Raw genomic sequence first — 26,897 nt, forward strand, 5'->3', positions numbered from 1 at the left:
TGATTTTAAAATTGAGAGATTAGCCAACATGTCCTACGGTGTAGGACATGTCTGAGCCCGAGCACCGCACCAAGGTTTCTCAAGTAGCTCAGGACCTAACACTCACCTACCTGTGCCATATGGGCAATACCAGACCATAACACCTTTTCCCACATCCTTTTGGAAGACTTCAGATGTGTTTTTGCAAAATGTAGCCTGGCTTGGATGTTTTTCTTCATAAGAAAGGGCTTTCGTCTTGCCACTCTACCCCATAGCCCAGACATGTGAAGAATACGGGAAATTGTTGTCACATGTACCACACAGCCAGTACTTTCCAGATATTACTGCAGATCCTTTAATGTTGCTGTAGGCCTCTTGGTAGCCTCCAAGACCAGTTTTCTTCTCGTCTTTTCATCAATTTTGGAGGGACAGCTAAGCCATAAACCTTATAATTTTCACAATATGACCATTTGTTTGCAACTTATGCCGCCCATTGACATTCATTGAAACTCCACTCTAGCCACCTCAAATTTGAAGGGCAATTTCTAAACTGCGACTGTGCCTTAATTTTTAATATTTCAGAGACATACTATGCATCAAATGTAGGTCTGGGTCTTGTGATTCTCACAATATAAAGCTCTTCGCTGTAGGATTTATAATTTTTTAAATACAACTGTTTGAAGATGGCAACCACCAGTGAAGTGAGCAAGTTGGAGCAGTTTGTTTTTAACCGCTCTTCTCTGCCCTTGCTGTAGCGTGAGTTGCCATGGGAACCCAGGTGTGTGAGCAGCAAGCACAAAAGTTAGAGTGTGAGCTGAAAAATCAGGACATGATTTCTAAACTGCCACCACTCCCTCATTTTCAAGCCCACCTTCACAAATCGGCTGCTAATGTTTTTAGAAATGTATGTTTTAATGTAACTGTGAAGCACTTTGGGCAACAACATTGCAATTAAATGTGCTATATAAATAAATAAAAGTTGAAATGCATTTCTCACTCTATCAAGCTTGCCATGTGCCATGTGCACTTTTTAAATTTGATCAATCAATTGGTTAGTGTAATGTTTACTATCTTTACTCACTCCAAACACTCCACACAGTTACTCTGCCCACTCCATAAAGTTACTCTGCCCAGTCCAACCTTTCCACAGTTACTCCAGCCACTCCAACCACACAACAGTTACTCAAGCTACTCCACTCAGTTACTCCGCCCACTCCAGTTGTAGACTACTGTGGGAGGCAAGAACACTTCACATAATTTCCCTAGAAATTGTAGCTTTTCTAGTTTAAGTTATTATAGCTTGTAGGGTGGCATATGTAGACCTAGGTACAGCACTCTATGTGCTGTCATATGGCACCTTCAGACAGTACTGTGTTAAGGAGTTAGTGTCCCCCTAAGTGCAATGGGTATAGCAGAGATGACACAATGGTTTCCTCTGTATGCTTCTATATCAGATTGGAGGCATAGGGAAGGACAGCATGGATTGATTGACTTCTATGGGTACTGTATTATGGCTCAGAGGAGCTACACTACAGTATAACGCAGCCCTGTACAAGTAACGAGTCCAGTAGAATTAGTACAACAGGCATAGATTAACAATAAAATTGTTTATTTGCTTTTATAAAACAGCTCTGCAGACATGTTGAAATTCACCACTTATGCCACCTTCTTGCTAATTCTCTTGAATGAGACTGCTCCAGAAACAGATGTCTACAAGAGGAAAAGTTAAAATAAGGTTAATAGGTTCTCACTTTCTAATATACTGATATGAAGGAAAACTGGTTTAGTTGTCCATAGCAACCAATCAGATTCCAGCTTTCATTTTACAAAGGAGCTCTGAAAAATGAAAGGTGGACTTTGATTGGTTGCTATGGGCAACTAAGTCAGTTTTCCTATATACCAAGTTTGATTCCTCCCCTTTGTGTTTTTCAGTTACCATTCTCATGATCTATGGTTGCTGTCAGTGAATGGGAAGGTGGATGCTCATGTCCTGTCCTAGTTGTTACAAGAGAGCACCGTGATAATCTGTCTTACACCTTTGTAGACAAGAAACTTTCCATTCACTGACAGAAAAGAGAGATCTTGAAAATGCTGAGGATTTGAACATTTCCTAGCAGAGGCATAACTTGAAACTCCTGAGGTGCCCCATCTACAATGTGTTATTTATGAATATGAATACTTTGGAGCAGATTTATTTGGGCCCCTCTGTGGAAATCTAGCCTAATAAATCCATATGCAGCCATTTCTTAAGGCTAGGTTCACACCTGAGCGTTTTGCGCTGTAAAACGCTCAACAGGCAAAAAACAATGTTTCCCTATGGGCATGGTTCCCACCTGAGCGTTTTACAGCACATACGAACGCGCTGTAAAACGCCCTACGCCCCAAGAAGTACAGGAGCTTCTTTGGGGCGTATTGTCACGCGTAACACCTCTGTTTTTCATTGTACGCCTCTGTGGTCAATAGCAAGAACACGTGTACGACGCACGTTTCCAAAATACAAAAACGCCCCAAAATACGCCTCAAAAACGGCCGATAAAAACGACTGTAAACAGCACTTATCGAATACGCTCAGGTGTGAACCCAGCCCAAAGGTGGACTTTCCCTTTAATATTACTACAGAATGATCTTATTTATGGCGCACCCAACCTGGAATCATTTATTGTCTGTGATAACAGCTGGTAGTCAGTACATATCATAGGGAAATGATAAGGTATCACCATGTCTGGGGATACAGTAGATAAGATATACAATGAAGAATGTAATCGACCATCTTACCTCCACTAGTTTCCCTCCAACAATCTCTGAGGTGTGATTGTAGTTGGGGAAGTCCACAACCAGTTTACCACCTTCCAATCGGACGGTTGCCTGCATTAAAAATTTTCTTTAGTTTCTGAGATTTGATGGGGAAGTCCTTAGCATAGTATGTGCATCTTGGTAGAAATATTGGGAATATAATAATCGTATAATAACTGAAATCTGATCTGTAAAAGGGCCCCACTTACCATATGTTGTATGTAGCTATGGCCCCTTCTAATGTGGCAGAGGGAACCTTGGGTTCCCTCAGGCACTGGGTCCTGGATGAGTCTCTTACCTTTGCATCCCCTATAGATAAGCCCCTGTTACGAACATATCATCAATGTTCTGTTCCAGTGAACTTCTTAAAGAGGTTCTCCAATCTTAAAAACCTCTTTTCCTTATGTCTTAATAGGGCATATGGATCTTATAGAGAAGGTTTGCCACCTCAAACCCCCGTCTATGAGCCAGACCAGAGAGCAGCTTCAAAAAGCACCTCTCTCTCTCTCTGTCTCTAGAGGACTCAACACAACCATGTATTAAATAGCTGCTGATTCTTTTCACAGTTGTTCCGTTGTCAAAATAGCTTTAAAATGCTCATGACTAGATAGCATGAATATAGTAAATTGTGTGCACATACTATAATTATACCTGTATTAGAAAAGCGATTCTCAACTTTACCATATGGAGAACCACAGAATAATTCCGTCTCAACCTCAGCAATGCATGACTAGGCAAAGCATTTTGTAATTTCTGTCCAGCTCAACATTCTGGATGTAATTGGTTGACCAACATACTGTATTTGGGCATCTTTGAGAAGCCTGAGGCCAGTCTGCTATGAAAATTTGTCAGGTCTTTCTATTCTTCTGTAGAACTCTTACGCAATTTCCATGAAGTTGGAAAGAATTCTCTATTGGTCTCTTAAAAACTTGTCTTCTAACATGAGTTCAAACCCAACCATTCTTGACTTACCTTAAACTTCTTGCCACCCATTGTCTCCAGATCTGCCTCTTGGTTAACAGTGAATTTATTGGTGAGTGTAAATCCTGGATAGAGCTGTGACCAAGTAAAGTCATTTCCACTTTGGACTACTTCTGTGGTGTAATTGAAATCTCTTCCTTTTTCAATTTTATCATCAGGAATACCTATCACAAAAAGATTTCAAATATAGATATATCATATGATATCATGAGAAATCGTTACTATTAAAAAGCAAATATAGCTCTTTTGATTATTCCTTGTGGTTTAGGTTGATTTAGGTGACTGTATCAGAGATGCTTTCACACAATAAACAAGCGTTTGCTCCTTCATCGGGTGATCATTGGCAAAATTACATAGAACAATTATTGGGCATGAGTTCCTAGGAAGTTGGACACTCGTTTTCAATATTTGCCCCGATCACTGTCCCGTGTAAGACTCGTTCTGTTGAGTTATTGAAGAATAATGGTGGTTGTCTCAAAGTGCACCATGAAATGCCCTAAATGTATAAAATTACCCAGTGTAACTTTAATGACTCACCAATGAGTTTCATGAAGGCGTCATAGTTCTCCTGGGATTCCACTTGATACTTTCCAGTGAAAGCCATAGTGATGTTGCTGCTGCAGATACAGACTTTAGAGTTGATCCAACAATGAGTACTGAACGGCTTGAGATTCCTCCTTATATTCATACATTGTGGCCCCGCCTTTAAAATAATCTTCTGACATCAAAGAATTGTGTAATGCAATAAATCAGTGTTATTGACCTTTAGGTAAGAATGAGGTTCAAAGGACTGTAAAACAATCAACCAAGGAGTTGGTGGAATTTTACCTAGAGTCTTATGTGCTGTGTATTTGATTTCTGTGGTAATAATCTATTAAAGTAGACAAATAAAATGTGGTAGTATTCATAGAGGGGCACATTTTATCCAGTGGGGAGAATTAAAGGTGGTCTCCAGTTAAAAAAATTGTTTTCATATAGCCTATTAAGAAATTCTGAGTTATTGGAAGGGAGGAGGTTCCGCTGTTCTGGATTCACACTCACAATGTAAGATGGTGGCAAAGAGGTGGGAAATTAATCACTGCATAATTCTTATTGAAACCAATGGATCTTTGTGTAATAGCTGAATGTGTCGGGTTGTCCAGAGCAAGAAATGCTATATGTAGCTGCTCTCTGCTCTGGCATTTAATCAAAGGCTGTGGAGACATAGGAAGTGTAGGTTAGCAACAGCTGTAGACCCTCAGGTCGTTGACCACTGCTCGGTCATGATGTTTTATTATATTAGTAATGAATGAAGATACAGGGTGGGCCATTTATATGGATACACCTTAATAAAATGGGAATGGTTGGTGATAATAACTTCCTGTTTGTGGCACATTAGTATATGTGAGGGGGGAAACTTTTCAAGATGGGTGGTGACCATGGCGGCCATTTTGAAGTCGGCCATTTTGAATCCAACTTTTGTTTTTTCAATAGGAAGAGGGTCATGTGACACATCAAACTTATTGGGAATTTCGCACGAAAAACAATGGTGTGCTTGGTTTTAACTTAACTTTATTCTTTCATGAGTTATTTACAAGTTTCTCTTTGTTTACAGCCATTGACATGTCGCTGAGGTTAACACGTGAGGAGCAGATAGAAATTGTGTTGATGTCTGGTGAACGCAGTAACCGGGTCATTGCAGCAGATTTCAATGCAAGACACCCTACGAGACCACCCATCTCCCATGCTACAGTTAGCAAACTGCTTGCTAAGTTTCGTGAAACTGGTTCAGTGTTGGATTTGCCAAAATGTGGACGCATGAAATCTGTCTCTAATGAAGAAACATCAGTGGCTCTCCTAGCTTCATTCAGCAAGAGCCCACAGCATAGCACTCGCCGCATGTCACTGGAGAGTGGCATTAGTCGAACATCCCTTCGGCGGATATTTGCTACTCACAAATGGCACCCTTACAAACTCCAGCTACTGCAGCATCTCAACGAGGATGACCCAGATCGGCGCACTGAATTTGCAGAATGGGCAAAACAAAAATTGGAACAGAACCCTCAGTTTACGCAGAAGATTTTGTTCAGTGATGAGGCAAACTTTTATGTGAATGGTGAAGTTAACAAACAAAACTACCGCTATTGGTCTGACACTAACCCACATTGGATAGATCCCTCCAAGACTGTTGGAACAAAAAAATTGATGGTATGGTGTGGTATATGGGGTACAAAGATAGTGGGGCCATTCTTCATCAATGGAAACCTTAAGGCCACTGGATATGCGAAATTGCTACATGATGATGTGTTTCCCTCTTTATGCACTGAAGCTGGCACGTTCCCTGACAAGCAATGCACCACCACATTATGGGTGTCAGGTCCGAGCATTCCTAGATGAACAGTTTCCTGGAAAGTGGATTGGTCGTCGTGGGCCAGTTGAATGGCCCCCAAGGTCTCCCGATCTGACCCCCTTAGACTTTTATCTTTGGGGTCATCTGAAGGCAATTGTCTATGCTGTGAAGATACGAGATGTGCAGCACCTGAACCTACGGATACTGGAAGCCTGTGCTAGCATTTATCCTGTGGTGTTGCTATCAGTGTGTGAAGAGTGCGAGAAGAGGGTTGCATTGACAATCCAACACAATGGGCAGCACATTGAACACATTTTATAAGTGGTCAGAAACTTGTAAATAACTCATGAAAGAATAAAGTTACGTTAAAACCAAGCACACCGTTGTTTTTCTTGTGAAATTCCCAATAAGTTTGATGTGTCACATGACCCTCTTCCTATTGAAAAAACAAAAGTTGGATTCAAAATGGCCGACTTCAAAATGGCCGCCATGGTCACCACCCATCTTGAAAAGTTTCCCCCCTCACATATACTAATGTGCCACAAACAGGAAGTTAATATCACCAACCATTCCCATTTTATTAAGGTGTATCCATATAAATGGCCCACCCTGTAGATCAAATCAGATGTGGAAATTCTGAATCACATCAACGCTAACTGATTCCTAAAATTTCCAGCATCACACATATTGTAGTGCATGTTCTTATCTAGGATAAATGCTTTGTTATCTTGTTCTTCAATCTGGAGATCAACTGATACAGATCTAGAAGGAAGGCAGACTCAGCTAATAAGTCCTTGCTGACTGATATTTTATTACCTGTCATAAACCTCAGACACAAAGAAAAGCATGAAGAAAAAATGTTCTATCATCTATATGTTCTATCTTAATGAAGTGTGTTCACTGAAGCATAGGACTGACTGACTTTACTAGGTTGATCTAAGCTGTTGGTCATTTGCATGCAACCCATGAATGAAATCTGGAGGTGGTAGGACACCCAGAACAGGGCCAAGATCATCAATTGTATCTCCTGAGCTCCCTCTATAGGTATCTGAAGAAAGTCAGAAAAAGTATCCCTCTGGCAATGCTGGGGATTTGTATGAGAAAAATGCGACTTCAATTGCTATAAATATAAACTGTATGATGAAATTACATTTTTTTTTTTTTTTTAAATAGGTTGATATTTTAAAGTGAAGCTCTACCTTCACAGCTACAGTAAAATCTATTAGAAACTTAATTATAGTAAATAGGTATTCCCTAGTATTATATGAATTAACAGTTTCCCTGCAGACTGTACCACAGACACGGGCATAGAGTTTATGCCCATTGACAGACATCAGCAGGATAATATGCAAAAGACTGAAATTCACCTGAGAACAGCGTAATTACAGTCATAATATTTTATTAGGGGATTGCAATTCATCCAGCTTTCAAACACATTCTTGAAAGTGATGGAAGTGAAGAATTGGTACATATGCTGGATAATGATAATAATGATGATACTGAAGGCCCCTTACAATTCCCTAGGTAGATAGTAGCATAAATCATTAAATGTTTTCCTAAAATACTTTAGAGTCTAGGATGCTCCATTACATTTTTTGTTCTATCCCCTTAACATATATTTGAAAAAATATCCACTCCCTAGTGCCACCACTAGGGGGCTGATTTGTATACAGCAGTATAAATATGATGAGAAGCTACATATAGATAAGCCCTGGTGATAGAGACAAGTAGACATCTACAGCTATGTAAATGGAAGGAAAAGTACCTTGGGGGAGATTTATCAAACTGGTGTAAAGTAGAACTGGCTTAGTTGCCCATAGCAACCAATCAGATCTGATTTCATTTTCCAAAGGAGCTGTCAAAAATGAAAGGTCAAATTTGATCGGTTGATATGGGCAACTAAGCCAGTTCTACTTTAAACCAGTTTGATAAATCTCCCCCCTTGTCTTTAAGAAATGAATCACCATGGCCTTATCAATTATATTAGGAAAACAATACAAAATAATTTATGATGCTGTATTTTTTTTTAAAGATAATGGTTGCACAGGAATAAAACAAAATGGACAAATCATAATGCAGACAAATTTTATTATTAAAATTGGTATAATGAGTAGGTGGAGATCTTAGGTTTTATGCCACTTTCTTACTGATCCTCTTGAAGGTGATTCCTCCAGCTACAGAGGTCTGTAAAAGAGCACAATTGCAAAGGAGGTTAGGATTCATTTCACAAGAACATCATGATGGGTAGTTATGTTACACAGTCAGGGGCGAATTGGCCATAGAGCCTACAGGGAAGTTTCCCAGTAGGCCGATGCCCTAGGGGGCCACCCAAGTTCTCCTCTCTGCTGCTGACTGGGTACATAATGAACGCTGTAAGAATCAGGTACTCATGTATCCAGCCAGTGACTGCACATGCCCTCCTGAATTCAACTGCTGTGGCATGCACCTCACCTCAAGTCCCCCTGCTCCATAGACAACTGGAGGAGGAGGAAAGAAGATGGCAGCTATTGATAGTCACCACAGAGGGCCAGATTTTTGGGCAGTATATTGTGCTACACTGTGTTATTTGGTTCTGCTGAGATGATATTTTGAACTATGGTATTGTTGACCCTGCCTACTTGTGTTGCCTCACTTTCTGTTAATTTGGACCTGCCTACAAAATAGGCCTTTTTTCCCCCTAGTGATACTTTAAGTTTCCAGTCCTTCCCTGTTCACAGTGGAAAAAAACTGTCCTTACAATTTCAAAAGAAATATATTTCATTGTATATTTCACACAATATTTACAGAAAAAAATAGCAGCATAAGTGATTATATCCATATGTCTAAGCACTTGCTGATCATAGGATGCTACCATCCAAAAGGATTTTCAGGTGGTGTAGAAATAATAATTCACTAGATTTCCGTAATACAATGGAATTCCATATCTTTAGTAGAAAGCATTCTCCCTCTACTCCCTACCCAAATATCTCCCATTCATATGATTATCAACATGTTGGTAAATTCAGGGCATTTGAGCCCCAGCCCATAGAAACACCACGTGTGGAAAGACCACTTCTGGGCAGGACTTACAGAAGCCAAATCTATTTGGCCAGAATTGTCTTTGAAAATCAGGGATTGTCCCTACAAATTCAGGAGTGTTTGCAACTATGCATTCAAGCCAACAGGAGTTGTGTAAACCTGTATACAGATTGGTCCTCTAGTGGTGGCAACAGGCAAAAAAGTAATAGGGCATCTGCCATTGGGGAGAGTCGGGAAGCTCACATACACATGAAATAGTGCTGTGAAAATCTGCAGGCTCAGCCAATATCCATCTAATGTGTATGATCAGCCTAAGTCCCATTCACATACGCTGAAATGATGGCACATGCAACTACCACATTATAAGAGGTCAGGACCTGGACCAGCTAGCTCTGAGAGACAATACTAATACCAGTACAACATTTATTTCTGGTTGACAATTCTTAAGAGTCTACTTTGGTACAATATGATTCATGTAAACAACGTTTGAGTAGCAAAAACCTACAGACCCCAGTAAATTAAAATTGGGTGATTGAGAAAGATTTCAAAGACTTCTAGGAGGAGACAAGAGGTTAAGTATGACTCATGAGCTTTATGACTAAACTTATGTAACACTGAATTTTCACATACTGTTCTACATCTTATAGTTACATTTAGAATCTTACCTCAACAAGTTTCCCATCAACAATCTCTGAAGTATGATGGTAATTCGGGAAATCCACAACTATCTTACCACCTTCAAATTTTACATTTGTCTGTAAGGACAAAAAGACATATGCAATAGAGCAATTTGAAAAAATAGCCAAAGTTATATTACAGTCTAAGACCAGGAAAAGCCCTATAGATGTCGTACAGCATGGTTTCCAGATCAGTATACCCCCTCTTTCAGCAAGCTTCTATTTTGGTGGATGTCATGGACAGTGATCAGATAGTCACTGGGGTAGCCTCATTCTAAGAAGGAGTTGTCTGGTTAAGACAACCCTTGTAAGCTGGCATAGATATATTGGCCCTGATTTATCATGTCTCCACTCCAGAATTATGTCTTCAAAAGGGTGCTTTTGGACTTACTTGGACAAAAATGTTGGAACCTTCTGCATTTTCACACCACTTGGATGAGAAAGTGGGCTTGGTTAGGTATGTTAATGAGTTTCACCCCAGACTTTTCACAGAGACTTTTTAAAAAAAAATTGCAATCTCACTCCAGTAGGTGGGTGGAGTATGAAAAACTGGAGTAGCTTTTCTAGGCAAAAGTGTTAGGTTTAAGTATTAGACAAATGTATCAAACAACCTGCAACATTTGATAAATGTGGCATAAAGTAAGTCAACACAGACTTAAGCAAAACTGACTATAAATCTTACCCTGATCATAAATCCCCCATATGTGTCCTACTAACAGTTCAGATTGCTTCTGTAACATGTAATCTCAAGACTTTTGCAGAGTTTTTTTCTCATCTGAGACAATAGAGGCATATCGCTAGGATATGCCCTCATTGACTGATAGGTGCGGGTCCCAAAAGGGGCAGGTCTCCTAAACAGAGCTCTGAAAGCAGTGGAGGGCGCACTGCACATGTGCAGCCACCCTCCATTCATTTCTACGGGGCCACCAAAAATAGCCGAGCTCTGACTCAAATATTTTCGATGGGCCCATAGAAGTGAATGGAAGCGGTGGCTGTGCATGCACAGTGCATACCCATTCACTTCTATAGGGAGAGAGCTTGGTGGTGGCCGGATCGGAGTCCTCCAACCACCACTTCGCCAGCTCCTTTCTCAATATAGTTGCGGGTCCCAGTGGTGGGACTGGCACCTTATTAGACAATGGTGGATTATCCTAGCAATATGCCCCCATTGTCTCAGATGAGAATAACACTTTATATTCCCTCAGTTGAACTGGAAGAGTGGAGGCGCAGACAGTGTTCAGAACTGAGGGCATCAGACTCAAATGTTTCACTGGGCATGCGCCGAGCCCAGTGACAGTTTCATCCTCTGCTGGAAGAGCGTCGCGAGATTTGTCAGTGACACTGAAGGCAAGGGTGGGTGGGGATCTCTGCTGTTAGTGATATAGTGGGGGGGGGGGGACAACGGCGCTGCTGGGGGCATAGATTATGAGCCGAGGAGAGGCGTGCTTGGGCTCTGCTGGAGGGCGGGCCTGGGCACTCAATGGGGGTGTTCCTGGGCACCTTTGAACAAAAATAACTCCCCTCTGGGCACCTTACTGGCTCATTTGCATAAGGAATAAAGTGAATTTTTTCAAGATAGAAACCAAGCAGCAAGTAAAGAAAAGCACATCTGGAAATGAGGTAGTAAGTGCTACAGGACAATAGTTTTAGTTTAATGGTGATGATTCTGGTGACAGATTCCCTTTAAGGACTCTACAATGAGCGTATTGGTGAGCAATGCATTACCTTAAATGGCTTGCCACTCATGGTCTGCAATTCCGACTCTTGTCCGGCAAGAAACTTATTGGTAGTTGTATGTCCTGGATAGATTTGAGACCAGGTGAACTCATTTCCATTCTGGACTACTTCTGTGGTATATTTAAAATTCTTTCCCTTTTCAATTTTGTCAGCAGGGACACCTACAAAGACAGAATACTTGGTTAGATGAAAGTAACTGTTTGTGGGTCCACTTTTCCCTTTGCATGTATATAGGGTGCCACATCTGTTCATAGGCTATTTATGGTATATGGTATTGCAGATTTTTACCTATTCAAGTAAACAGAACTGAATTGCCATACCAGACACAGGTGTGGCACTGGAAAAGTAAAGGAAAAAGCAAACTATTAGTCTTGTCCCTACCCCTTTACGGAAAAACGGATTTTGGTAAAAATGTGTAAAAATAAATATAGTAATATATATGTCTGATTGAAATAGACCTTCTGTGTTGGACTTCTTTCGGCGTTTTTCCTTAAAATGTAACTGTCATTATTATTTTTTTATTTATGTAATGTATGGGGCAGTGATACTGAACATTTTTGTAATATACTTTAATTACTGAAATCGCACATTTCTATTAGAAAAATAGCTATAAAGTGGCCCATTTTGAGCCTTAGAAGCGCTCCTCTGTCTTCTGTTTACATAACTGTGGAGATTTGCTCAACACTGACTGTGTTATGTAAACAGAAGACAGAGGAGCATTGCTAAGGCACAAAATGGGACACCTGAGAGCTATTTTTCTAATAGAAAAGTACGATTTCAGTAATTAAAGTATATTACAAAAATGTTCGGCATCACTGCCCCTCTACATTACAAAAATAAAAAACAATAATGACAGTTACACTTTAAAGTAATTTAAAAAAATATATATTTCTCAGAATATCATCCAAAAGAATGAGAAGTCTTACCAATAAGTTTCATGAATGCTTCATAGTTCTCCTGGGATTCAACTTCATATTTTCCAGTGAAGGACATGTTGAGGTGGGAGCTGCAGAGAAGGACCACTGAAGTCTTGGAAGCGGAAGAGCAGTGAGTAACCTATGGATGTAAGTTCCTCTTTATATACCTTGTGAAGATACTCTTCGCACTAAAATTATCTTTCTGCATCTAAGAATTGAGTAATAAATATCAAGCAGATAAAACTGATAAATCACTGATAAATCAGTGTTAGTGACCTTTGGGGGAAAAAGCGGGTTCAAGCAACTCAACTCCAACCAGTGTTCTAATGGACTTGTAAACTGAGCTTCATTATCTGATGACAATGTTGTAAGTGATTAGATACAGATAAAGTTAGTAAAGATAACATGTTCCATGCATCCTCTAAATTATATGGATACTGTATATGATCATGGAAAGAATATTCATATTCATCAGTATCAATAAAAGCTGGATAGAAACAACATACTAGATACATTGCAATAATATGGAGAGTACATAAATTATATTATAGTTCCCACCTTCTACTCCATTATTTAGGTAGGTCTCTGTAAATTTAGAGGCTGTTTAACCCCTTTAGGACCCTGACATTTTTCACCTTAAAGTGGTTGTCTCATCTTGGACAATGGGAGCCTATCGCTAGGACAGCTGGGACCCTCACAGAGCCCTGCAAGTGAAGGAGGGTGCACTGCGAATGCGCACCCGACTTCCATGAATTTTCTATGGGGCCAGCGAAAATAGCCGAGCGCTGGCTCGGCTATTTCTGTCGGCCCTATAGAAATGAATGTGACCGGGGGCGGTACGCTCCCATTCACTTCTATGGGGAGCCGGCTTGGTGGTGGCCAGACCGGAGTCCTCCAGCCACCACCTTGTGGGGCTCCTCTCTCTATATAGGTGCGGGTCCCAGTGGTGGGACCCACACCTATAAGACAATGGGGGAATATCCTAGCGATGTGTCAATTTATGTGGTGATAACTTTAAAACGCTTTTACTTATCCCAGCCATTCTGAGATTGTTTTCTCGTCACATATTGTACTTCATGACAGTGGTAAATTTGAGTCAAACTATTTCATTTTTATTTATTAAAAAAATACAAAATTTACAAAAAAGTTGGAAAAATTTGCAATTTTCCAAATTTCAATTTCTCTGCTTTTAAAACAGATAGTGATACCTCCTAAAATAGTTATTACTTTACATTTCCCATATGTCTAATTCATGTTTGGATCATTTCGTAAATGACATTTTCTTTTTTTGGGACGTTAGAAGGCTTAGAAGTTTAGAAGCAAATCTTAAGATTAAGAAATTTCCAAAACCCAATTTTTAAAGGGCTTCTGTCACCCCACTAAACTCTTTTTTTTTTTTTTGGGTACTTATAATAACTATACTGCGATATATCTATACATTATGTTATTAATCATTTTCGTTCAGTAGATAATGCAAAAAACATACTTTTATAATATGCAAATTACCTGTCTACCAGCAAGTAGGGCGGCTACTTGCTGGTAGCAGCCGCAAAAAACTGCCTCCTCCTCCTGTTGATTGACAGGGCCAGCAGCGATCTCCTCCTCCGGCTGGCTATGTCTGCATTTCAAAAATCGCGCGCCTGTCTTGATTTGGCGCAGGCGCTCTGAGAGAAGGAGGCTCGCCTCCTCAGCACTCTCTCAGTGCGCCTGCGCCGATGATGTCACCGAAAGACCTTTTTTCAGGTCATGTGATATTCTAATAGACCTGGTTGTTATGGACACAGCCATACCTAATATGTCTACTCTTTTTTTTTTTTTTACTTTTAACACAATAAAAGCATTTTTGAAACAAAAAAAAATCATGTTTTAGTGTCTCCATATTCTGAGAGCCATATATTTTTTTTTTTTGGCGACTGTCTTATGTAGGGGCTCATTTTTTTGCGGGATGAGGTGACGGTTTGATTGGTACAATTTTGGGGGGCATACACCATTTTGATCGCTTCGTGTTGCACTTTTTGTGATGTGCGGTGACAGTTTTATAAAAAAAAATTCTACGGCGTACAGGTGAGGGGGTAGATCACGTGATATTTTTATAGGGCCGGTCATTACGGACGCAGAAATACCCAATATGTCCTTTTTTTTTCGTTTTTTTTCACTATTTTATGTGTTTTATTTGGAAAATGCTATTATTATTTTTTTTTACTTGAAACTTTATTTTTATTTATTATGAAAAACACATTTTTTTAATTTTTTTTTACTTTTTATTTTTGTCACATTATGGGACTTCAACTTCTGGGGTCTGATCCCCTCTGCAATGCATTACAATACAACCTGTAATGTAATGCATTGGCTGTCTGCTTTTATGCTGGCAGCCTGCCAGTGAGACCCAGACTAAGGGCTGGATCTCACAGGCTTCCGTAGGCGGCAAGCCCCGATGCCTATGGAAGCCATCGGGCTTGCCTTCTCTGCCATCGGGTCCCTGCCACTGCAGCGCGGGGACCCGATGGAGATGCGGAGGGTACCCGTACCCTCTGCAAAACCTCTGCATGCCATGGTCAGCTTTGATGGCGGCGTACAAGGGATTAATATGCCGGCATCGGTGTCTTTACCGATGATGGCGTATGCAGCAGGGAACCGGCTGTCAGTGACTGCCGGGTCCGTGCCGCTGATCGGGCGGGTGCAGCTCCTGCACCCGCCCGATCAGCCCGCCTTATATGTACGTCCCTGGTCCTTAAGTCACGTCCAGCTGTGACATACATGTACAGCAAGGGTCCTTAAGCGGTTAATTACAATATCCATAACGGTATAAAATTTGCTGTGAAGGTTCCAAATCAGAGCAAAGGGACTTTCATACCAGCAGATGGAGGGATACCTCCATTTAGGATCCCTCTTTATAAGCCTAAGTAGATAGCAAAGAGAAGCTCCCACTCTGGAGGACCAGGACCATCCATGCATAACATAGTCAGCATGTAATAATAATAATAATAATACCACCCCTTTCCCACAATAACAATTAATCATAGGGAGGTATGGTGAATTCATACTGTGATTGCCATGTCAGTTTGACATAGGCATTCGTCGGGCGCACTACTTGGGGTCCCTTAAAGTACATATTTGTTGTGATGCCAGTTGCAGTAAAGCAACAAAGGCACAGGGCCCCTTTTAGTGATATGGTGGTGGCCAGGTAGGAAAGCCAGAGTAGTGTAGGGTGGCCTAAAATGTCCCTTAATGTTGGTGTGCACATGTCATGGTGCTTCTACCTGGATACGCTAGAACCCCAGGCGTTGCCCTCCAAAAGCAGAAAAAGGGGTAGTAGTAGTAGGGAATGAAGAATAAATTGAGTCCAGACTTGTAATGAAGTTGGAAACAGCTTTACTTGAATAAACTTTTCTCCAAACGATTTACAGGCGTTGTCTTGGTCTCCAGTAGGCTTTGGCATGAACTGTGGCAGGCAAACTCCTCTCTGCTACATCAGTTGCTCTCTGACTCTGCTGTGCTAACAGGATAGATATGAGACTCAGCTTTTGCTGTATGCTGGTTTTTCCTTCTGTAGTCTGTCTCTAAAGTTACAGGTATACCAGGGAACTTTCTTTCTGGCTTTTGAGGGCTTCAAGCTTCTGCCTCCATCTCCAGCTGACTGTAGGGTGCTCTGGCTGGCTTGGTTTGGGCTTGGGTACGTCCTGAAGAGACATAGCCCTGCACACCTTGACCTAGCTTGGCGTAAGCTAGGACTGACCTCTATCTAACTAGTCCACCCTTCCTTAGAGAGAAAGTTAGAATGGAAAGAAAGGTTCCATTCTCTCTAACTGTAGCACTGCCATGCTTGCTGCCACCTACTGGTGAACCAGGTGCATTACATGAACATATACAGTTGCATAGAAATAGGAAATGCACAATGTGGAGGACTTGAAATAAATGCATAGATGAAATAATATTAGTATACACAATAGATAAAGTATGTAAAACTCAAACAACGCAACAACTATAGTACAGGGAGTGCAGAATTATTAGGCAAATGAGTATTTTGACCACATCATCCTCTTTATGCATGTTGTCTTACTCCAAGCTGTATAGGCTCGAAAGCCTACTACCAATTAAGCATATTAGGTGATGTGCATCTCTGTAATGAGAAGGGGTGTGGTCTAATGACATCAACACCCTATATCAGGTGTGCATAATTATTAGGCAACTTCCTTTCCTTTGGCAAAATGGGTCAAAAGAAGGACTTGACAGGCTCAGAAAAGTCAAAAATAGTGAGATATCTTGCAGAGGGATGCAGCACTCTTAAAATTGCAAAGCTTCTGAAGCGTGATCATCGAACAATCAAGCGTTTCATTCAAAATAGTCAACAGGGTCGCAAGAAGCGTGTGGAAAAACCAAGGCGCAAAATAACTGCCCATGAACTGAGAAAAGTCAAGCGTGCAGCTGCCAAGATGCCACTTGCCACCAGTTTGGCCATATTTCAGAGCTGCAACATCACTGGAGTGCCCAAAAGCAGAAGGTGTGCAATACTCAGAGACATGGCCAAGGTAAGAAAGGCTGAAAGACGACCACCACTGAACAAGACACACAAGCTGAAACGTCAAGACTGGGCCAAGAAATATCTCAAGACTGATTTTCTAAGGTTTTATGGACTGATGAAATGAGAGTGAGTCTTGATGGGCCAGATGGATGGGCCCGTGGCTGGATTGGTAAAGGGCAGAGAGCTCCAGTCCGACTCAGACGCCAGCAAGGTGGAGGTGGAGTACTGGTTTGGGCTGGTATCATCAAAGATGAGCTTGTGGGGCCTTTTCGGGTTGAGGATGGAGTCAAGCTCAACTCCCAGTCCTACTGCCAGTTTCTGGAAGACACCTTCTTCAAGCAGTGGTACAGGAAGAAGTCTGCATCCTTCAAGAAAAACATGATTTTCATGCAGGACAATGCTCCATCACACGCGTCCAAGTACTCCACAGCGTGGCTGGCAAGAAAGGGTATAAAAGAAGAAAATCTAATGACATGGCCTCCTTGTTCACCTGATCTGAACCCCATTGAGAACCTGTGGTCCATCATCAAATGTGAGATTTACAAGGAGGGAAAAACAGTACACCTCTCTGAACAGTGTCTGGGAGGCTGTGGTTGCTGCTGCACGCAATGTTGATGGTGAACAGATCAAAACACTGACAGAATCCATGGATGGCAGGCTTTTGAGTGTCCTTGCAAAGAAAGGTGGCTATATTGGTCACTGATTTGTTTTTGTTTTGTTTTTGAATGTCAGAAATGTATATTTGTGAATGTTGAGATGTTATATTGGTTTCACTGGTAAAAATAAATAATTGAAATGGGTATATATTTGTTTTTTGTTAAGTTGCCTAATAATTATGCACAGTAATAGTCACCTGCACACACAGATATCCCCCTAAAATAGCTAAAACTAAAAACAAACTAAAAACTACTTCCAAAAATATTCAGCTTTGATATTAATGAGTTTTTTAGGTTCATTGAGAACATGGTTGTTGTTCAATAATAAAATTAATCCTCAAAAATACAACTTGCCTAATAATTCTGCACTCCCTGTATGTATAATTGAAGAGGAGAGTGGGGTCCAAATGAGCAACTCAAAGTGTTTTCTAGTATATATGGGAGTGCTCCCTCAGGGTGAGCATTAGGGAAATTTTATAGTAGTAGAGCACGGAATTCCCCTCTCCGCTGATATGTGACCGATGTCTTTATTTCCAGCTTCTTAGAGGGAGAGCTACGTGCTTACAAATAGATTAAAGGTTACAGCAAAAATTGATTCAGTGAGTGTTTGCATGGCCTATAAGGCAGAAATATATGTGCAATCATGTGGGTCCAAATAGTACTCTTAGTTAGTGTCCTCAAATCAAAAACCCGTACTCAGATCATTTTTTAATTAAACAGAAAAAGGGAAAAAGGAAATGGGAAGAATAAAGGGAGAAAAGAAAAGAACAGAACAGTAAGGAAAAAAAAAATTCATGTCACGGTCATGTTAACGATAATCACCTCAAACATATGTGTCCTTGTCTATCTCTGTGCATGTGAACAGAACATGATTATTTTATTTCAAGTTGCTGTAAAATTAATTCTTGTAAAACACAAATTTACAAAGAAATGATATTAGTATACACAGATAGGGCGTAGGAGTGGTAATGCCACTTGGGGGCGTTACACATATACATTGGAAAAATCCTGGCAACTATGTCAAATATATTCATAGGCCACCATTTACCTGACCGAGGTTAAAGGGGTTGTTCGGGTTCAGGGCTGGACCCAGATATGAGCTCTCCTTCACTCCTTTACCATGTACAAGTGAAACATTGGAGCATTTCCTTGCTTCGATGCTCCCCTTGCCTTGCACTGCATTGCGTAGGGCAAGGTCTATTTTTTGTTAGCCGCTGACGTACCAGGCTTCACATCAGCATACTCGACTGAGACTTCCACCTAGCAGGGAGCCTGGTGACATCACTCGCACAAATGGGCAGTGTATATCGCTGTTCTGAGCGTTTTTAGAGACGGGTATCAGAGGTACGCGGGTAGTAGAGTTACTTCTCTGGCAGCTGTGGACTGAAGACACAGGTTCTCTGACCTTGGGCCTAGATTCTGCAGAAATACTCCACACACATGTCTTTTCTGTAGTTTCTCTCAGACTAGTCTTTGCTCACTCCTAACTAGGGTACGGAACCAGTCCATCACCTGGTAACATAAACACAGTCTGCCAATTGTTAACCTTAAATTCACCAATACTTTGCTACTGAGTTTACATAAGTACCATAAATCAAAAAATCTAACTTAAGTACATTTCATTAACTCTTTTAGATTTAGTTAACCCTTTGCAGTGGTCCTTTGGTATACTGCACTACTTCCACGGCTGTTATCCAATTAGCCTTCCTGGTATTCACCCTTTAACCCCTATACAGGGATCTCGTCTACACTGCAGGGGAATGATCAGGCTGCTATCTCTCTGAGTAGTCTCTGTTCATGTGACCGTTGATCCACGGAGGTTATGAAACACTGGTATGGAACACCTAGGGATCAGGCAAAACTGTAGTCAGGGACAGGCCGAGTTCAGGGCAGGCAGAGTATGCGTGATTCAATTAACAGTCCAAGGTCAGGGTGGACAGCTCAGAGTCATTATGGAGAACAGGCAGAGGTCAGATCAAGAGGCAAAGTGTTAAATCTGGGAAACAGGCAGAAGTTGGTACCCGGGCAGACAAACATAGAACAGCACACCTTTGCAGGACACTAGCAGACTAGAACCTGTTGCTCATACACCCTCTTCATAGGATAGAGCGCCCTAGGTACACCAAGGTGGCCAGCCTTGGCTGGTGCAGATTTGGATTATCACATTCTGGCCCTTTAAGGGCCAGAGGCAGGGTGCAGGGGAAGAGAGGCCTAGCTGGCAAGAAGCAGGCTAAATCCTGTATGGAGGGACAGAGCTACTCCATCTGGAAGGGGGGTAGAAGCTTGTCAGTGCATGCTGCTGGGAGCACCTAAGCGGGTGGGAGATGTGGCAGCCAGGGAGAGGAGCACCAAGAAGCACAGATCGCCAACATAACATGCAGTACCTCAGGAAATCTGCCCAACATATACCTATGAAATACAGTGTGACTAGGCCATTTGTGAAGCTACAGTACCTATAAGGATCAGCAGATTATTGGGCCAGTTACTACAGTTACTACAGTATACCCTATCTTGGTATTAAAATCACTAAGAACACAGATAACCTGCCCGTTCCTATCCTGGATTGGCTGAATACATGCAGTAAAGATGGTATTGTTGGCTTAAATCCTTTATCTGTTTAGAACCCCCCCCCCCCCCCCCATACCAGTCCCATAAGCAATCCAAACCCTGCAGAAATAAATCATTTTTTCAATTTGCTCTCATAAGCATCCACACATAGCTAAAAAGATTATGCTCCTACATAAAAAAGTGGGAGGAATGTCTGTACATAATATAGAAGCTTACTACAAAACAGTGACACTTGCCCAACTAGCACCAATATTAGCAGGTCCTAAAGCACCCCTATGGGATTCCCTTTAGACTTTGCTACTCCCAGCGGTTTCTTGGCCAGCCCTCTTTTGGACTGAAGTATCACTTTCTGGCCAAATGAAACAAATAGCTCCTTTTTATCTTCTTTTCACTGCTCCTATGGCGCCAAGTGACATTCAAATATAAGCTACAGTCAAAGCCCTCTATGCTGACACCTTTATTCTACAATCCAGCATTCCCTGCAGGAGAAGCAACCTCTAAATTTACGTGGTGGCACTCACAGAAACTCACTACGGTATATGATTTCATCCTACACAGCAATTTGATATCAGTTTCTTATTTTAATACCCTATACAAACTCCCACCCGAAGAGTGGTGGAGAAAGCAACAGATATTCCACTTTCTGTCATCTTTAACGGGCCCTTCCCCTAAGCTAGAATTGAGTGCTATGGAATCCATATGCAATTTCTACTCCACTTCCCCATGTATCCTCTCTCGATTATATGGGGAGATCAATGGGTCCCACTGTGGAGATAAATTACCTTTTATGCTACAGTTGGAGGCCGACATGAATACCACCATGTCTATAGAACGTTGGCACAACGGCTGTACTCTTTTGAGCAAAAAAAGCTGGCAAGTTTCGTTAACTAAAACATCACTTAAGGTTTTGCATAGAGCATATATGGTCGCTACTAGACTACACACAATTTATCTGGTTGTTATGGATCAGTGCATTAGGGGCTGTGCGGAAAGAGGCTCACATCTACATATTTGGTGGTTCTGCCTGATAGTGAAAAGATTCTGGAATAGGGTCTGCCACCTTATTCATTCAGTTATAGCTGCCCCAACTAACATAACCTTATCTGTATTACTACTGTATTAGGGGACAGACCCCCTAAAGTCACTAATGCTTCTTTTATACTTCTACAACAGAACCTCATGGCAGCCCATATCCATATTGCACAACAGTGGAGAAAATCAACCCTCTGTTTCGAAGCAGTCATTAGACGGATCAATACAATAATGCTCTATGAAAAACTTACCGACATTCGTATGGATAGGGTAATACAATTTGAAAAAATATGGTCTCCCTGGATATCATACTATGCGGTTCCAGATTTACACTATTATGTTCAGCTGTGATAAGTGTTAAAATCATACAAAGTCACTTAGGAATTTACCGTATTGCAGTCTGTGCATTTGACTAGACACTAGATCATTAGTACCGTTCTTTATTGTTTATTATATCCTGTTTCTATCTTTTGTGTGTATTCTCCCTGCAAGGGGTGCATTGGCAGTATGTTGCCGACATTCATTGCTTTAAAACCCAATAAATACTTTTTGAAACTTAAAGGCGATTCATTCAGCACTTTACTAAGATTGCAGCCCCTTTGCAGCACTGGTTGCAAGGCCAACCTAATAAAAAAAAAAAGCTCAAATAAGACTGCTATTGTGTGGACTGATGTCCATAAAAAAAGCTTTGAATGATCTGAAATGTAAACTAACTGAAGCTCCTATTCTTGCTTACTCAGACTATACTAAACATTTCACAATGTATACAGATGCATGTAAAATAGGCTTGCGAGCAGTGATGGCCTAAGTCCAGAACCAACAGCAAAGAGTGTGTGGCAGTCGCTCACTTAGCCCAACCGAGAGGGACAATGCCAATTATACCTATTTTAAGCTAGAATTACTAACCTTTACAGAGGAATTCTTGACTGCTATAGAATTTGTGGCCTATAATGACAACAACCTATTGGCTTACCTTACCACCGCACGTATAGGTGCCATAGAACAGCGTTGGGTCTCTAGATTGGCTAATTATAAATTTACCATAAAAATACAGTTCTGGCAAATGTAATATTAATGCAGATGAACTGTCAAGATTTCCTACAGGTATACCAGCCTGATGACTGTGGGGAGAATAGTGAAATGTCGGCCTTCTTTGCCTTGGGGGTCAAGCAGAATGCCATCACTGCCCAAGGGGCCAGTCAACAAAATCCTGTACACCCACAAGCAGCCAGAATAAATCAGACCCAATTATAACATAAGAACAGAGTATTACAGGATCTAAGGACTGTTGTACAAACTGGTGCAAATACCGGCCTGAGTGCCAGTCAAAAATTAGGGGAGCATCCAGCCCTACATGTCCAAGATCTGCGACCTATACACAGTACCTGCTTTCCTGCTCTGACCAATGGTGACCAGTGATGACCGTTCCAAATTCCACCAACTTTCAGCTTGATGACTGCAGTGGGGACCACTGATAACCATCCTGACTATGTCAGAGACACCACAGTTAAAGTAGGGGAGAGTGTAGTGCCCTGCAGCAAGGGTACTTTGGAGTATGGACATTTATGTACTGTACATTCACCTTTATTGCTACTATGCAAAGCCATCAACGCCCTACTTTATTGTACTTTGAAGGGTTAACTTGCACTGTAATTTATGCTGTTGTGTGCACTTATACAGTTTTTTTTTATAAATGCATTTCATTTATTTATTGTAATATATCCTGTTCATTTGCACTGTTGCTGCACTGTATTTACACTGCACTGAAGAAAGGGTTAATACACAGCCAGCTAATACTGAGAGACTATCTACCTATGCACTGAGAGGTTAGTAATTTTCCACATGTATATGTAGAGTTACGTTTTGGAGGCAAAGAATAGATGCACTGACCTTTTGACTGACTGGTTTAGCTCTGTTGTTTATGTCTGAATACTTGTTTATGGAAAAACTGCTTACTCATTCCCATAGACTTATAGTGAAACTCTATACAAGTCTACGACAGACTGAAATGGCAACGTTGTTAATGCTTAGACTGTGCTTTTGCTCTCAATCCCTCCCACTAAAGGGTTCTAGTTCAGTTAGAAACTGTATATAAGGAGAGCATTTGAGCCCCTAGTTTTCTGAAGATAGGGACCAGCGTTTAGAAGAAGAGATTCTGCCAGACTGCACGAGTGACCAGATGAAGACTCTGAGACAAAGATGCTCCACCAGAGACCCTGGGTCACTATCCTTTTAACTAGAGGGCCAGCCAGATGACTGAGCCACAGGCCCTGGGCCACCAGCTCTTTGGTCAGGCTATCATCCATCTGAAAGAGAAACGGACAGCTAGCTCAGGCCTTTCCTCAGCAAAGAACCTTCTTCTGCCAGGGAGGAGACTGGCGAAGATAGCTCAGTGTCTTGCCTGTATTGTTCTTGCCTGTATTGTTTTGCACTTGAATTCCTCTATTAAAGAAGCACACTGATTTACTGCAGAATCTGACTCTCTAGACTTATTTCCCATTGGGGTGCACCACGCCTAACCATACCCTCGAGAGAGCAGCAACATGTGTTGTCCAGGGGACCCAGCGTTGGGATCTCCCCTAACCCAGCCACTGCAATATGCATTTGGAATAAGAGACACTTTCTGATACATATTCGTCCCTTGCATTTTTACTGATCTAATGTTTATGGCCAGCTTTAGGAGTCCAGTGGATGGTCCTATTCATTGAATGACAGGGAAATTGCAGGATGTGAATACAGCTGCATTCAGAGTTGAATCAGCTCACCAAGCTCACATAGTCCTCACTCTCCTTGTATTATTTCTTTGCCATGAAATGAAAGCCACTAAGCATGTAGCAGATGTGTAGCATAGAACAGTAAATGTAATGGCACTGGAGAATGATTACGTCAGCCAAATAACAGACTTTCTTGTGAAAATGCACATAAAAAAAAAATCAAACTTTCGCTAGAGTGCTAACTTGTGATTTCATGATATAAGGACCATTGTACATTTTGGGAGGAAAAAGGGGCACATTTATTAAGACCGGCGTTTTTGATGCCAGTCTTAATAAGCCCTATACCTGGTGGTAAGGGCGGTAATAAGCCCTATACCTGGCGCCGGCCTCTTCATAACTTTTTGGCAGATTCACCGCCACTTCTAAATGTAAGACAGCTTCCTAGTGGTCACATTTAGACTATTTTCTACACCTAAAACAGGCATAGAACATGGTAAATAAGATGGGCCATCTGCCCATGCCACACCCACTTTTTTAGACCTGGTGTGAGCGGAGAGATGTCACAGATTGCAGTGCAATCTGCACCAGAAATACGCCTAATTTAATAAACGACTCCCAAAATCTTATTACAGTATATACACTATAATTATTTCTGGTTTTAAAGCCAAAGTTTAGCTTGATGTGTTTCTGGGTGTTTGCCGGGTTGTTACAGAAGAGAACATCAGATTTGGACGCATTCATTTTGAGACCTGACGTCCTTGCAAATTGAGTCAAAACTTTTAAGGTTAGGGAAAGAGGTAAGAGGGTTTGTTATGGTCAATAGCAGATCGTCTGCAAAAAGGTGACCTATGGAAATGCCTTTGATATCCGTGTTTTTTTGGATGGCTATTGCTAAGAGCTCCATAGCAAGAGCAAATAAGATGGGGGACAGTGGGCAGCCCAGTCTCGTATCCCTGTCAATGTGTATTGGCGAAATTGTAGTAGAGGGAATTTTTAGGTAGGCTGTGGGCTTAGAGTATAGGATGCCAATTGCTTTAAGGAAGGAACCTCCAAATGCCATCTTTTGGAGTACTCTTTGCAGGTATGACCAAGATAGGCTATCAAACCCTTTCTCTATGTCAAAAGCCAGGACTGAAAAGGGAATTTTAGATCTATTCGCTGTGTGAATAGCATTTAATATTTTACGCACATTGTCGGGCACCTGTCTTCCTGGGATAAAACCAGCTTGATCCTTGTGAACAAGGGAAGACAGAAAGGAGTTGAGTCTACAGGCTAAAATAGAGGTGAAATGCTTCAAAACTATATTCAAAAGGGAGATGGGACGGTAATTTGTAATCGTAGGTAGCATCCTTGCCAGGTTTTGGAATAGTAGTGATTAAGGCTGTAAGAAAGTCTGGGTTGACCCTATGTCCCTGTATGGTGTATTTGTATTGTTTGAGGAGATGCGCAAATTTCTTATAATTAGAGATGAGCGAATTTTTTAAATGTTCGGTTCGGCTGATTTGCCAAATTTTACAAAACAATTCAATTTGTGATTAATTAGTTTGTCACTAAGCACACTTTTTTGTAAGTGGTGGGTGCAATGACAGGGAGCTGCAATAGTGCCGCCCCCCGTCATTGTACATTGAGGTGTAGCAGGAGAACATCTTCGCATTACACGCCCGCACATGTGCCTCTGGAATGGATGTGTAGTCGCGATAGTAGTTACATAGTCAGGGGGTGGTTTCTATAGGCAACAGGGACATATATATAAAATGTCAGCAATCTTCAGGAGCACACAAGGGCTCACCCAGACTTAGGTGTATAAAAGGATATAGATGGTACTGTGGTTGATTGCTGATAGGGAGATGTTAGAGCAGTGCCCCTTACAAGATATTTTGGCTAATATGCGGGGAGGAAGGAAGGGAGAGAGGAGCTGCACGGTACCTCTGTTTTCCTGTAATCGGCGCCAGTTTTTTGGGTACTTCCGGTCGGCCTCAGCAGCCAGGAAAGGCCGGTGCTCCGGGTCTCGAGTAGGCCTCAAACACAGATCAGGGACAAAACTCTCAATTCGCACCTCTGGGTGATCCTCTTGGGCTGAGGACACCTAATATAGAAGAGAGGGGCCTGTGCAGAGGTGTTGTGGCAGCAAATGGCGGCGGATTATGCTCCTGTACTCTGAACTCTGCCACCACTGGTCTGATCCCATCCTTGGCCCAGGCCACGCCTCTAAATCGCCTTTAGCATCCAGCAAGGCCTAGAAATTTCTTCACCTTGTAGATATTAATAGATGCAGGCCAATTTTTAACTGCAGCAATTTTATTGGGGTCATAGACAACTCTTTGAGCACGGACCATATGTCCTAGATAGTGCACCTCAGACTGCAATAAGTGCCACTTGGATGCCTTTTCTTTGAGACCATGTTTTATGAGCCTAGAAAATGGCTCACGCAGGTGTTGTAAATGGTGTTCGTAACTTTTGTAGTATATGATAACATCATCCAGATATAATAGCACAATCTCAAAGTTTTTGTGGCCTAAGTAGAATTCCATGTGATGCTGGAAGGTGCCTGTTGTATTATATAGGCTGAACAACATATAATTGAACTCATAAAGTCCAAAATGTGTTGTAAATGCTCTTTTGCCAGTCCTCAGGAGTCATGGGGACCTGCCAGTACCTACCAGTTAAGTCTAAAGTGTAAAAGAATGCTGCAGAGCGCAGGGCTCCTATATTCTAGCAAAAGTGTACACATCCTTATGGGTTATTTAATTTGTGGTAGTCCACACAGAATCGTATTGCATAGTACTTTTTATGCACAAGCACTAAGGGTGCGGCCCAAGGTCTATGACTGTCATACAGTATATTACATTAAAGGCTTTCATGTCATTCACTAGCTGTTTCACTTGCTTGTATATTGCTGGTGGTATAGGCCTGTATCATTCTTTAATGGGTAGGTGGGACCCAGTAGAGATGGTGTGTTGGATCACCTCTACTT

General features: G+C 41.5%; 2 protein-coding genes across 2 annotated transcripts; both read right to left on the reverse strand.

Moving 5' to 3' along the window:
* Positions 1-1,571: 1,571 nt before the first annotated feature.
* On the reverse strand, positions 1,572-4,384 carry LOC120986967 (gastrotropin-like). Its single transcript, XM_040415649.1, has 4 exons — positions 4,291-4,384; positions 3,745-3,917; positions 2,755-2,844; positions 1,572-1,689 (listed from the first exon to the last, which is right to left on the reverse strand). The coding sequence occupies exons 1-4, from the start codon at positions 4,355-4,357 to the stop codon at positions 1,636-1,638; spliced, it is 384 nt and encodes a 127-aa protein (XP_040271583.1). The 5' UTR covers positions 4,358-4,384; the 3' UTR covers positions 1,572-1,635.
* A 3,828-nt stretch (positions 4,385-8,212) lies between these two features.
* LOC120986968 (gastrotropin-like) lies at positions 8,213-12,507 on the reverse strand. Its single transcript, XM_040415650.1, has 4 exons — positions 12,441-12,507; positions 11,503-11,675; positions 9,766-9,855; positions 8,213-8,266 (listed from the first exon to the last, which is right to left on the reverse strand). The coding sequence occupies exons 1-4, from the start codon at positions 12,505-12,507 to the stop codon at positions 8,213-8,215; spliced, it is 384 nt and encodes a 127-aa protein (XP_040271584.1).
* Between the last annotated feature and the right edge of the window lie 14,390 nt (positions 12,508-26,897).

Source organism: Bufo bufo, chromosome 1, assembly GCF_905171765.1.
Source record: "Bufo bufo chromosome 1, aBufBuf1.1, whole genome shotgun sequence".
Classification (NCBI taxonomy): domain Eukaryota; kingdom Metazoa; phylum Chordata; class Amphibia; order Anura; family Bufonidae; genus Bufo; species Bufo bufo.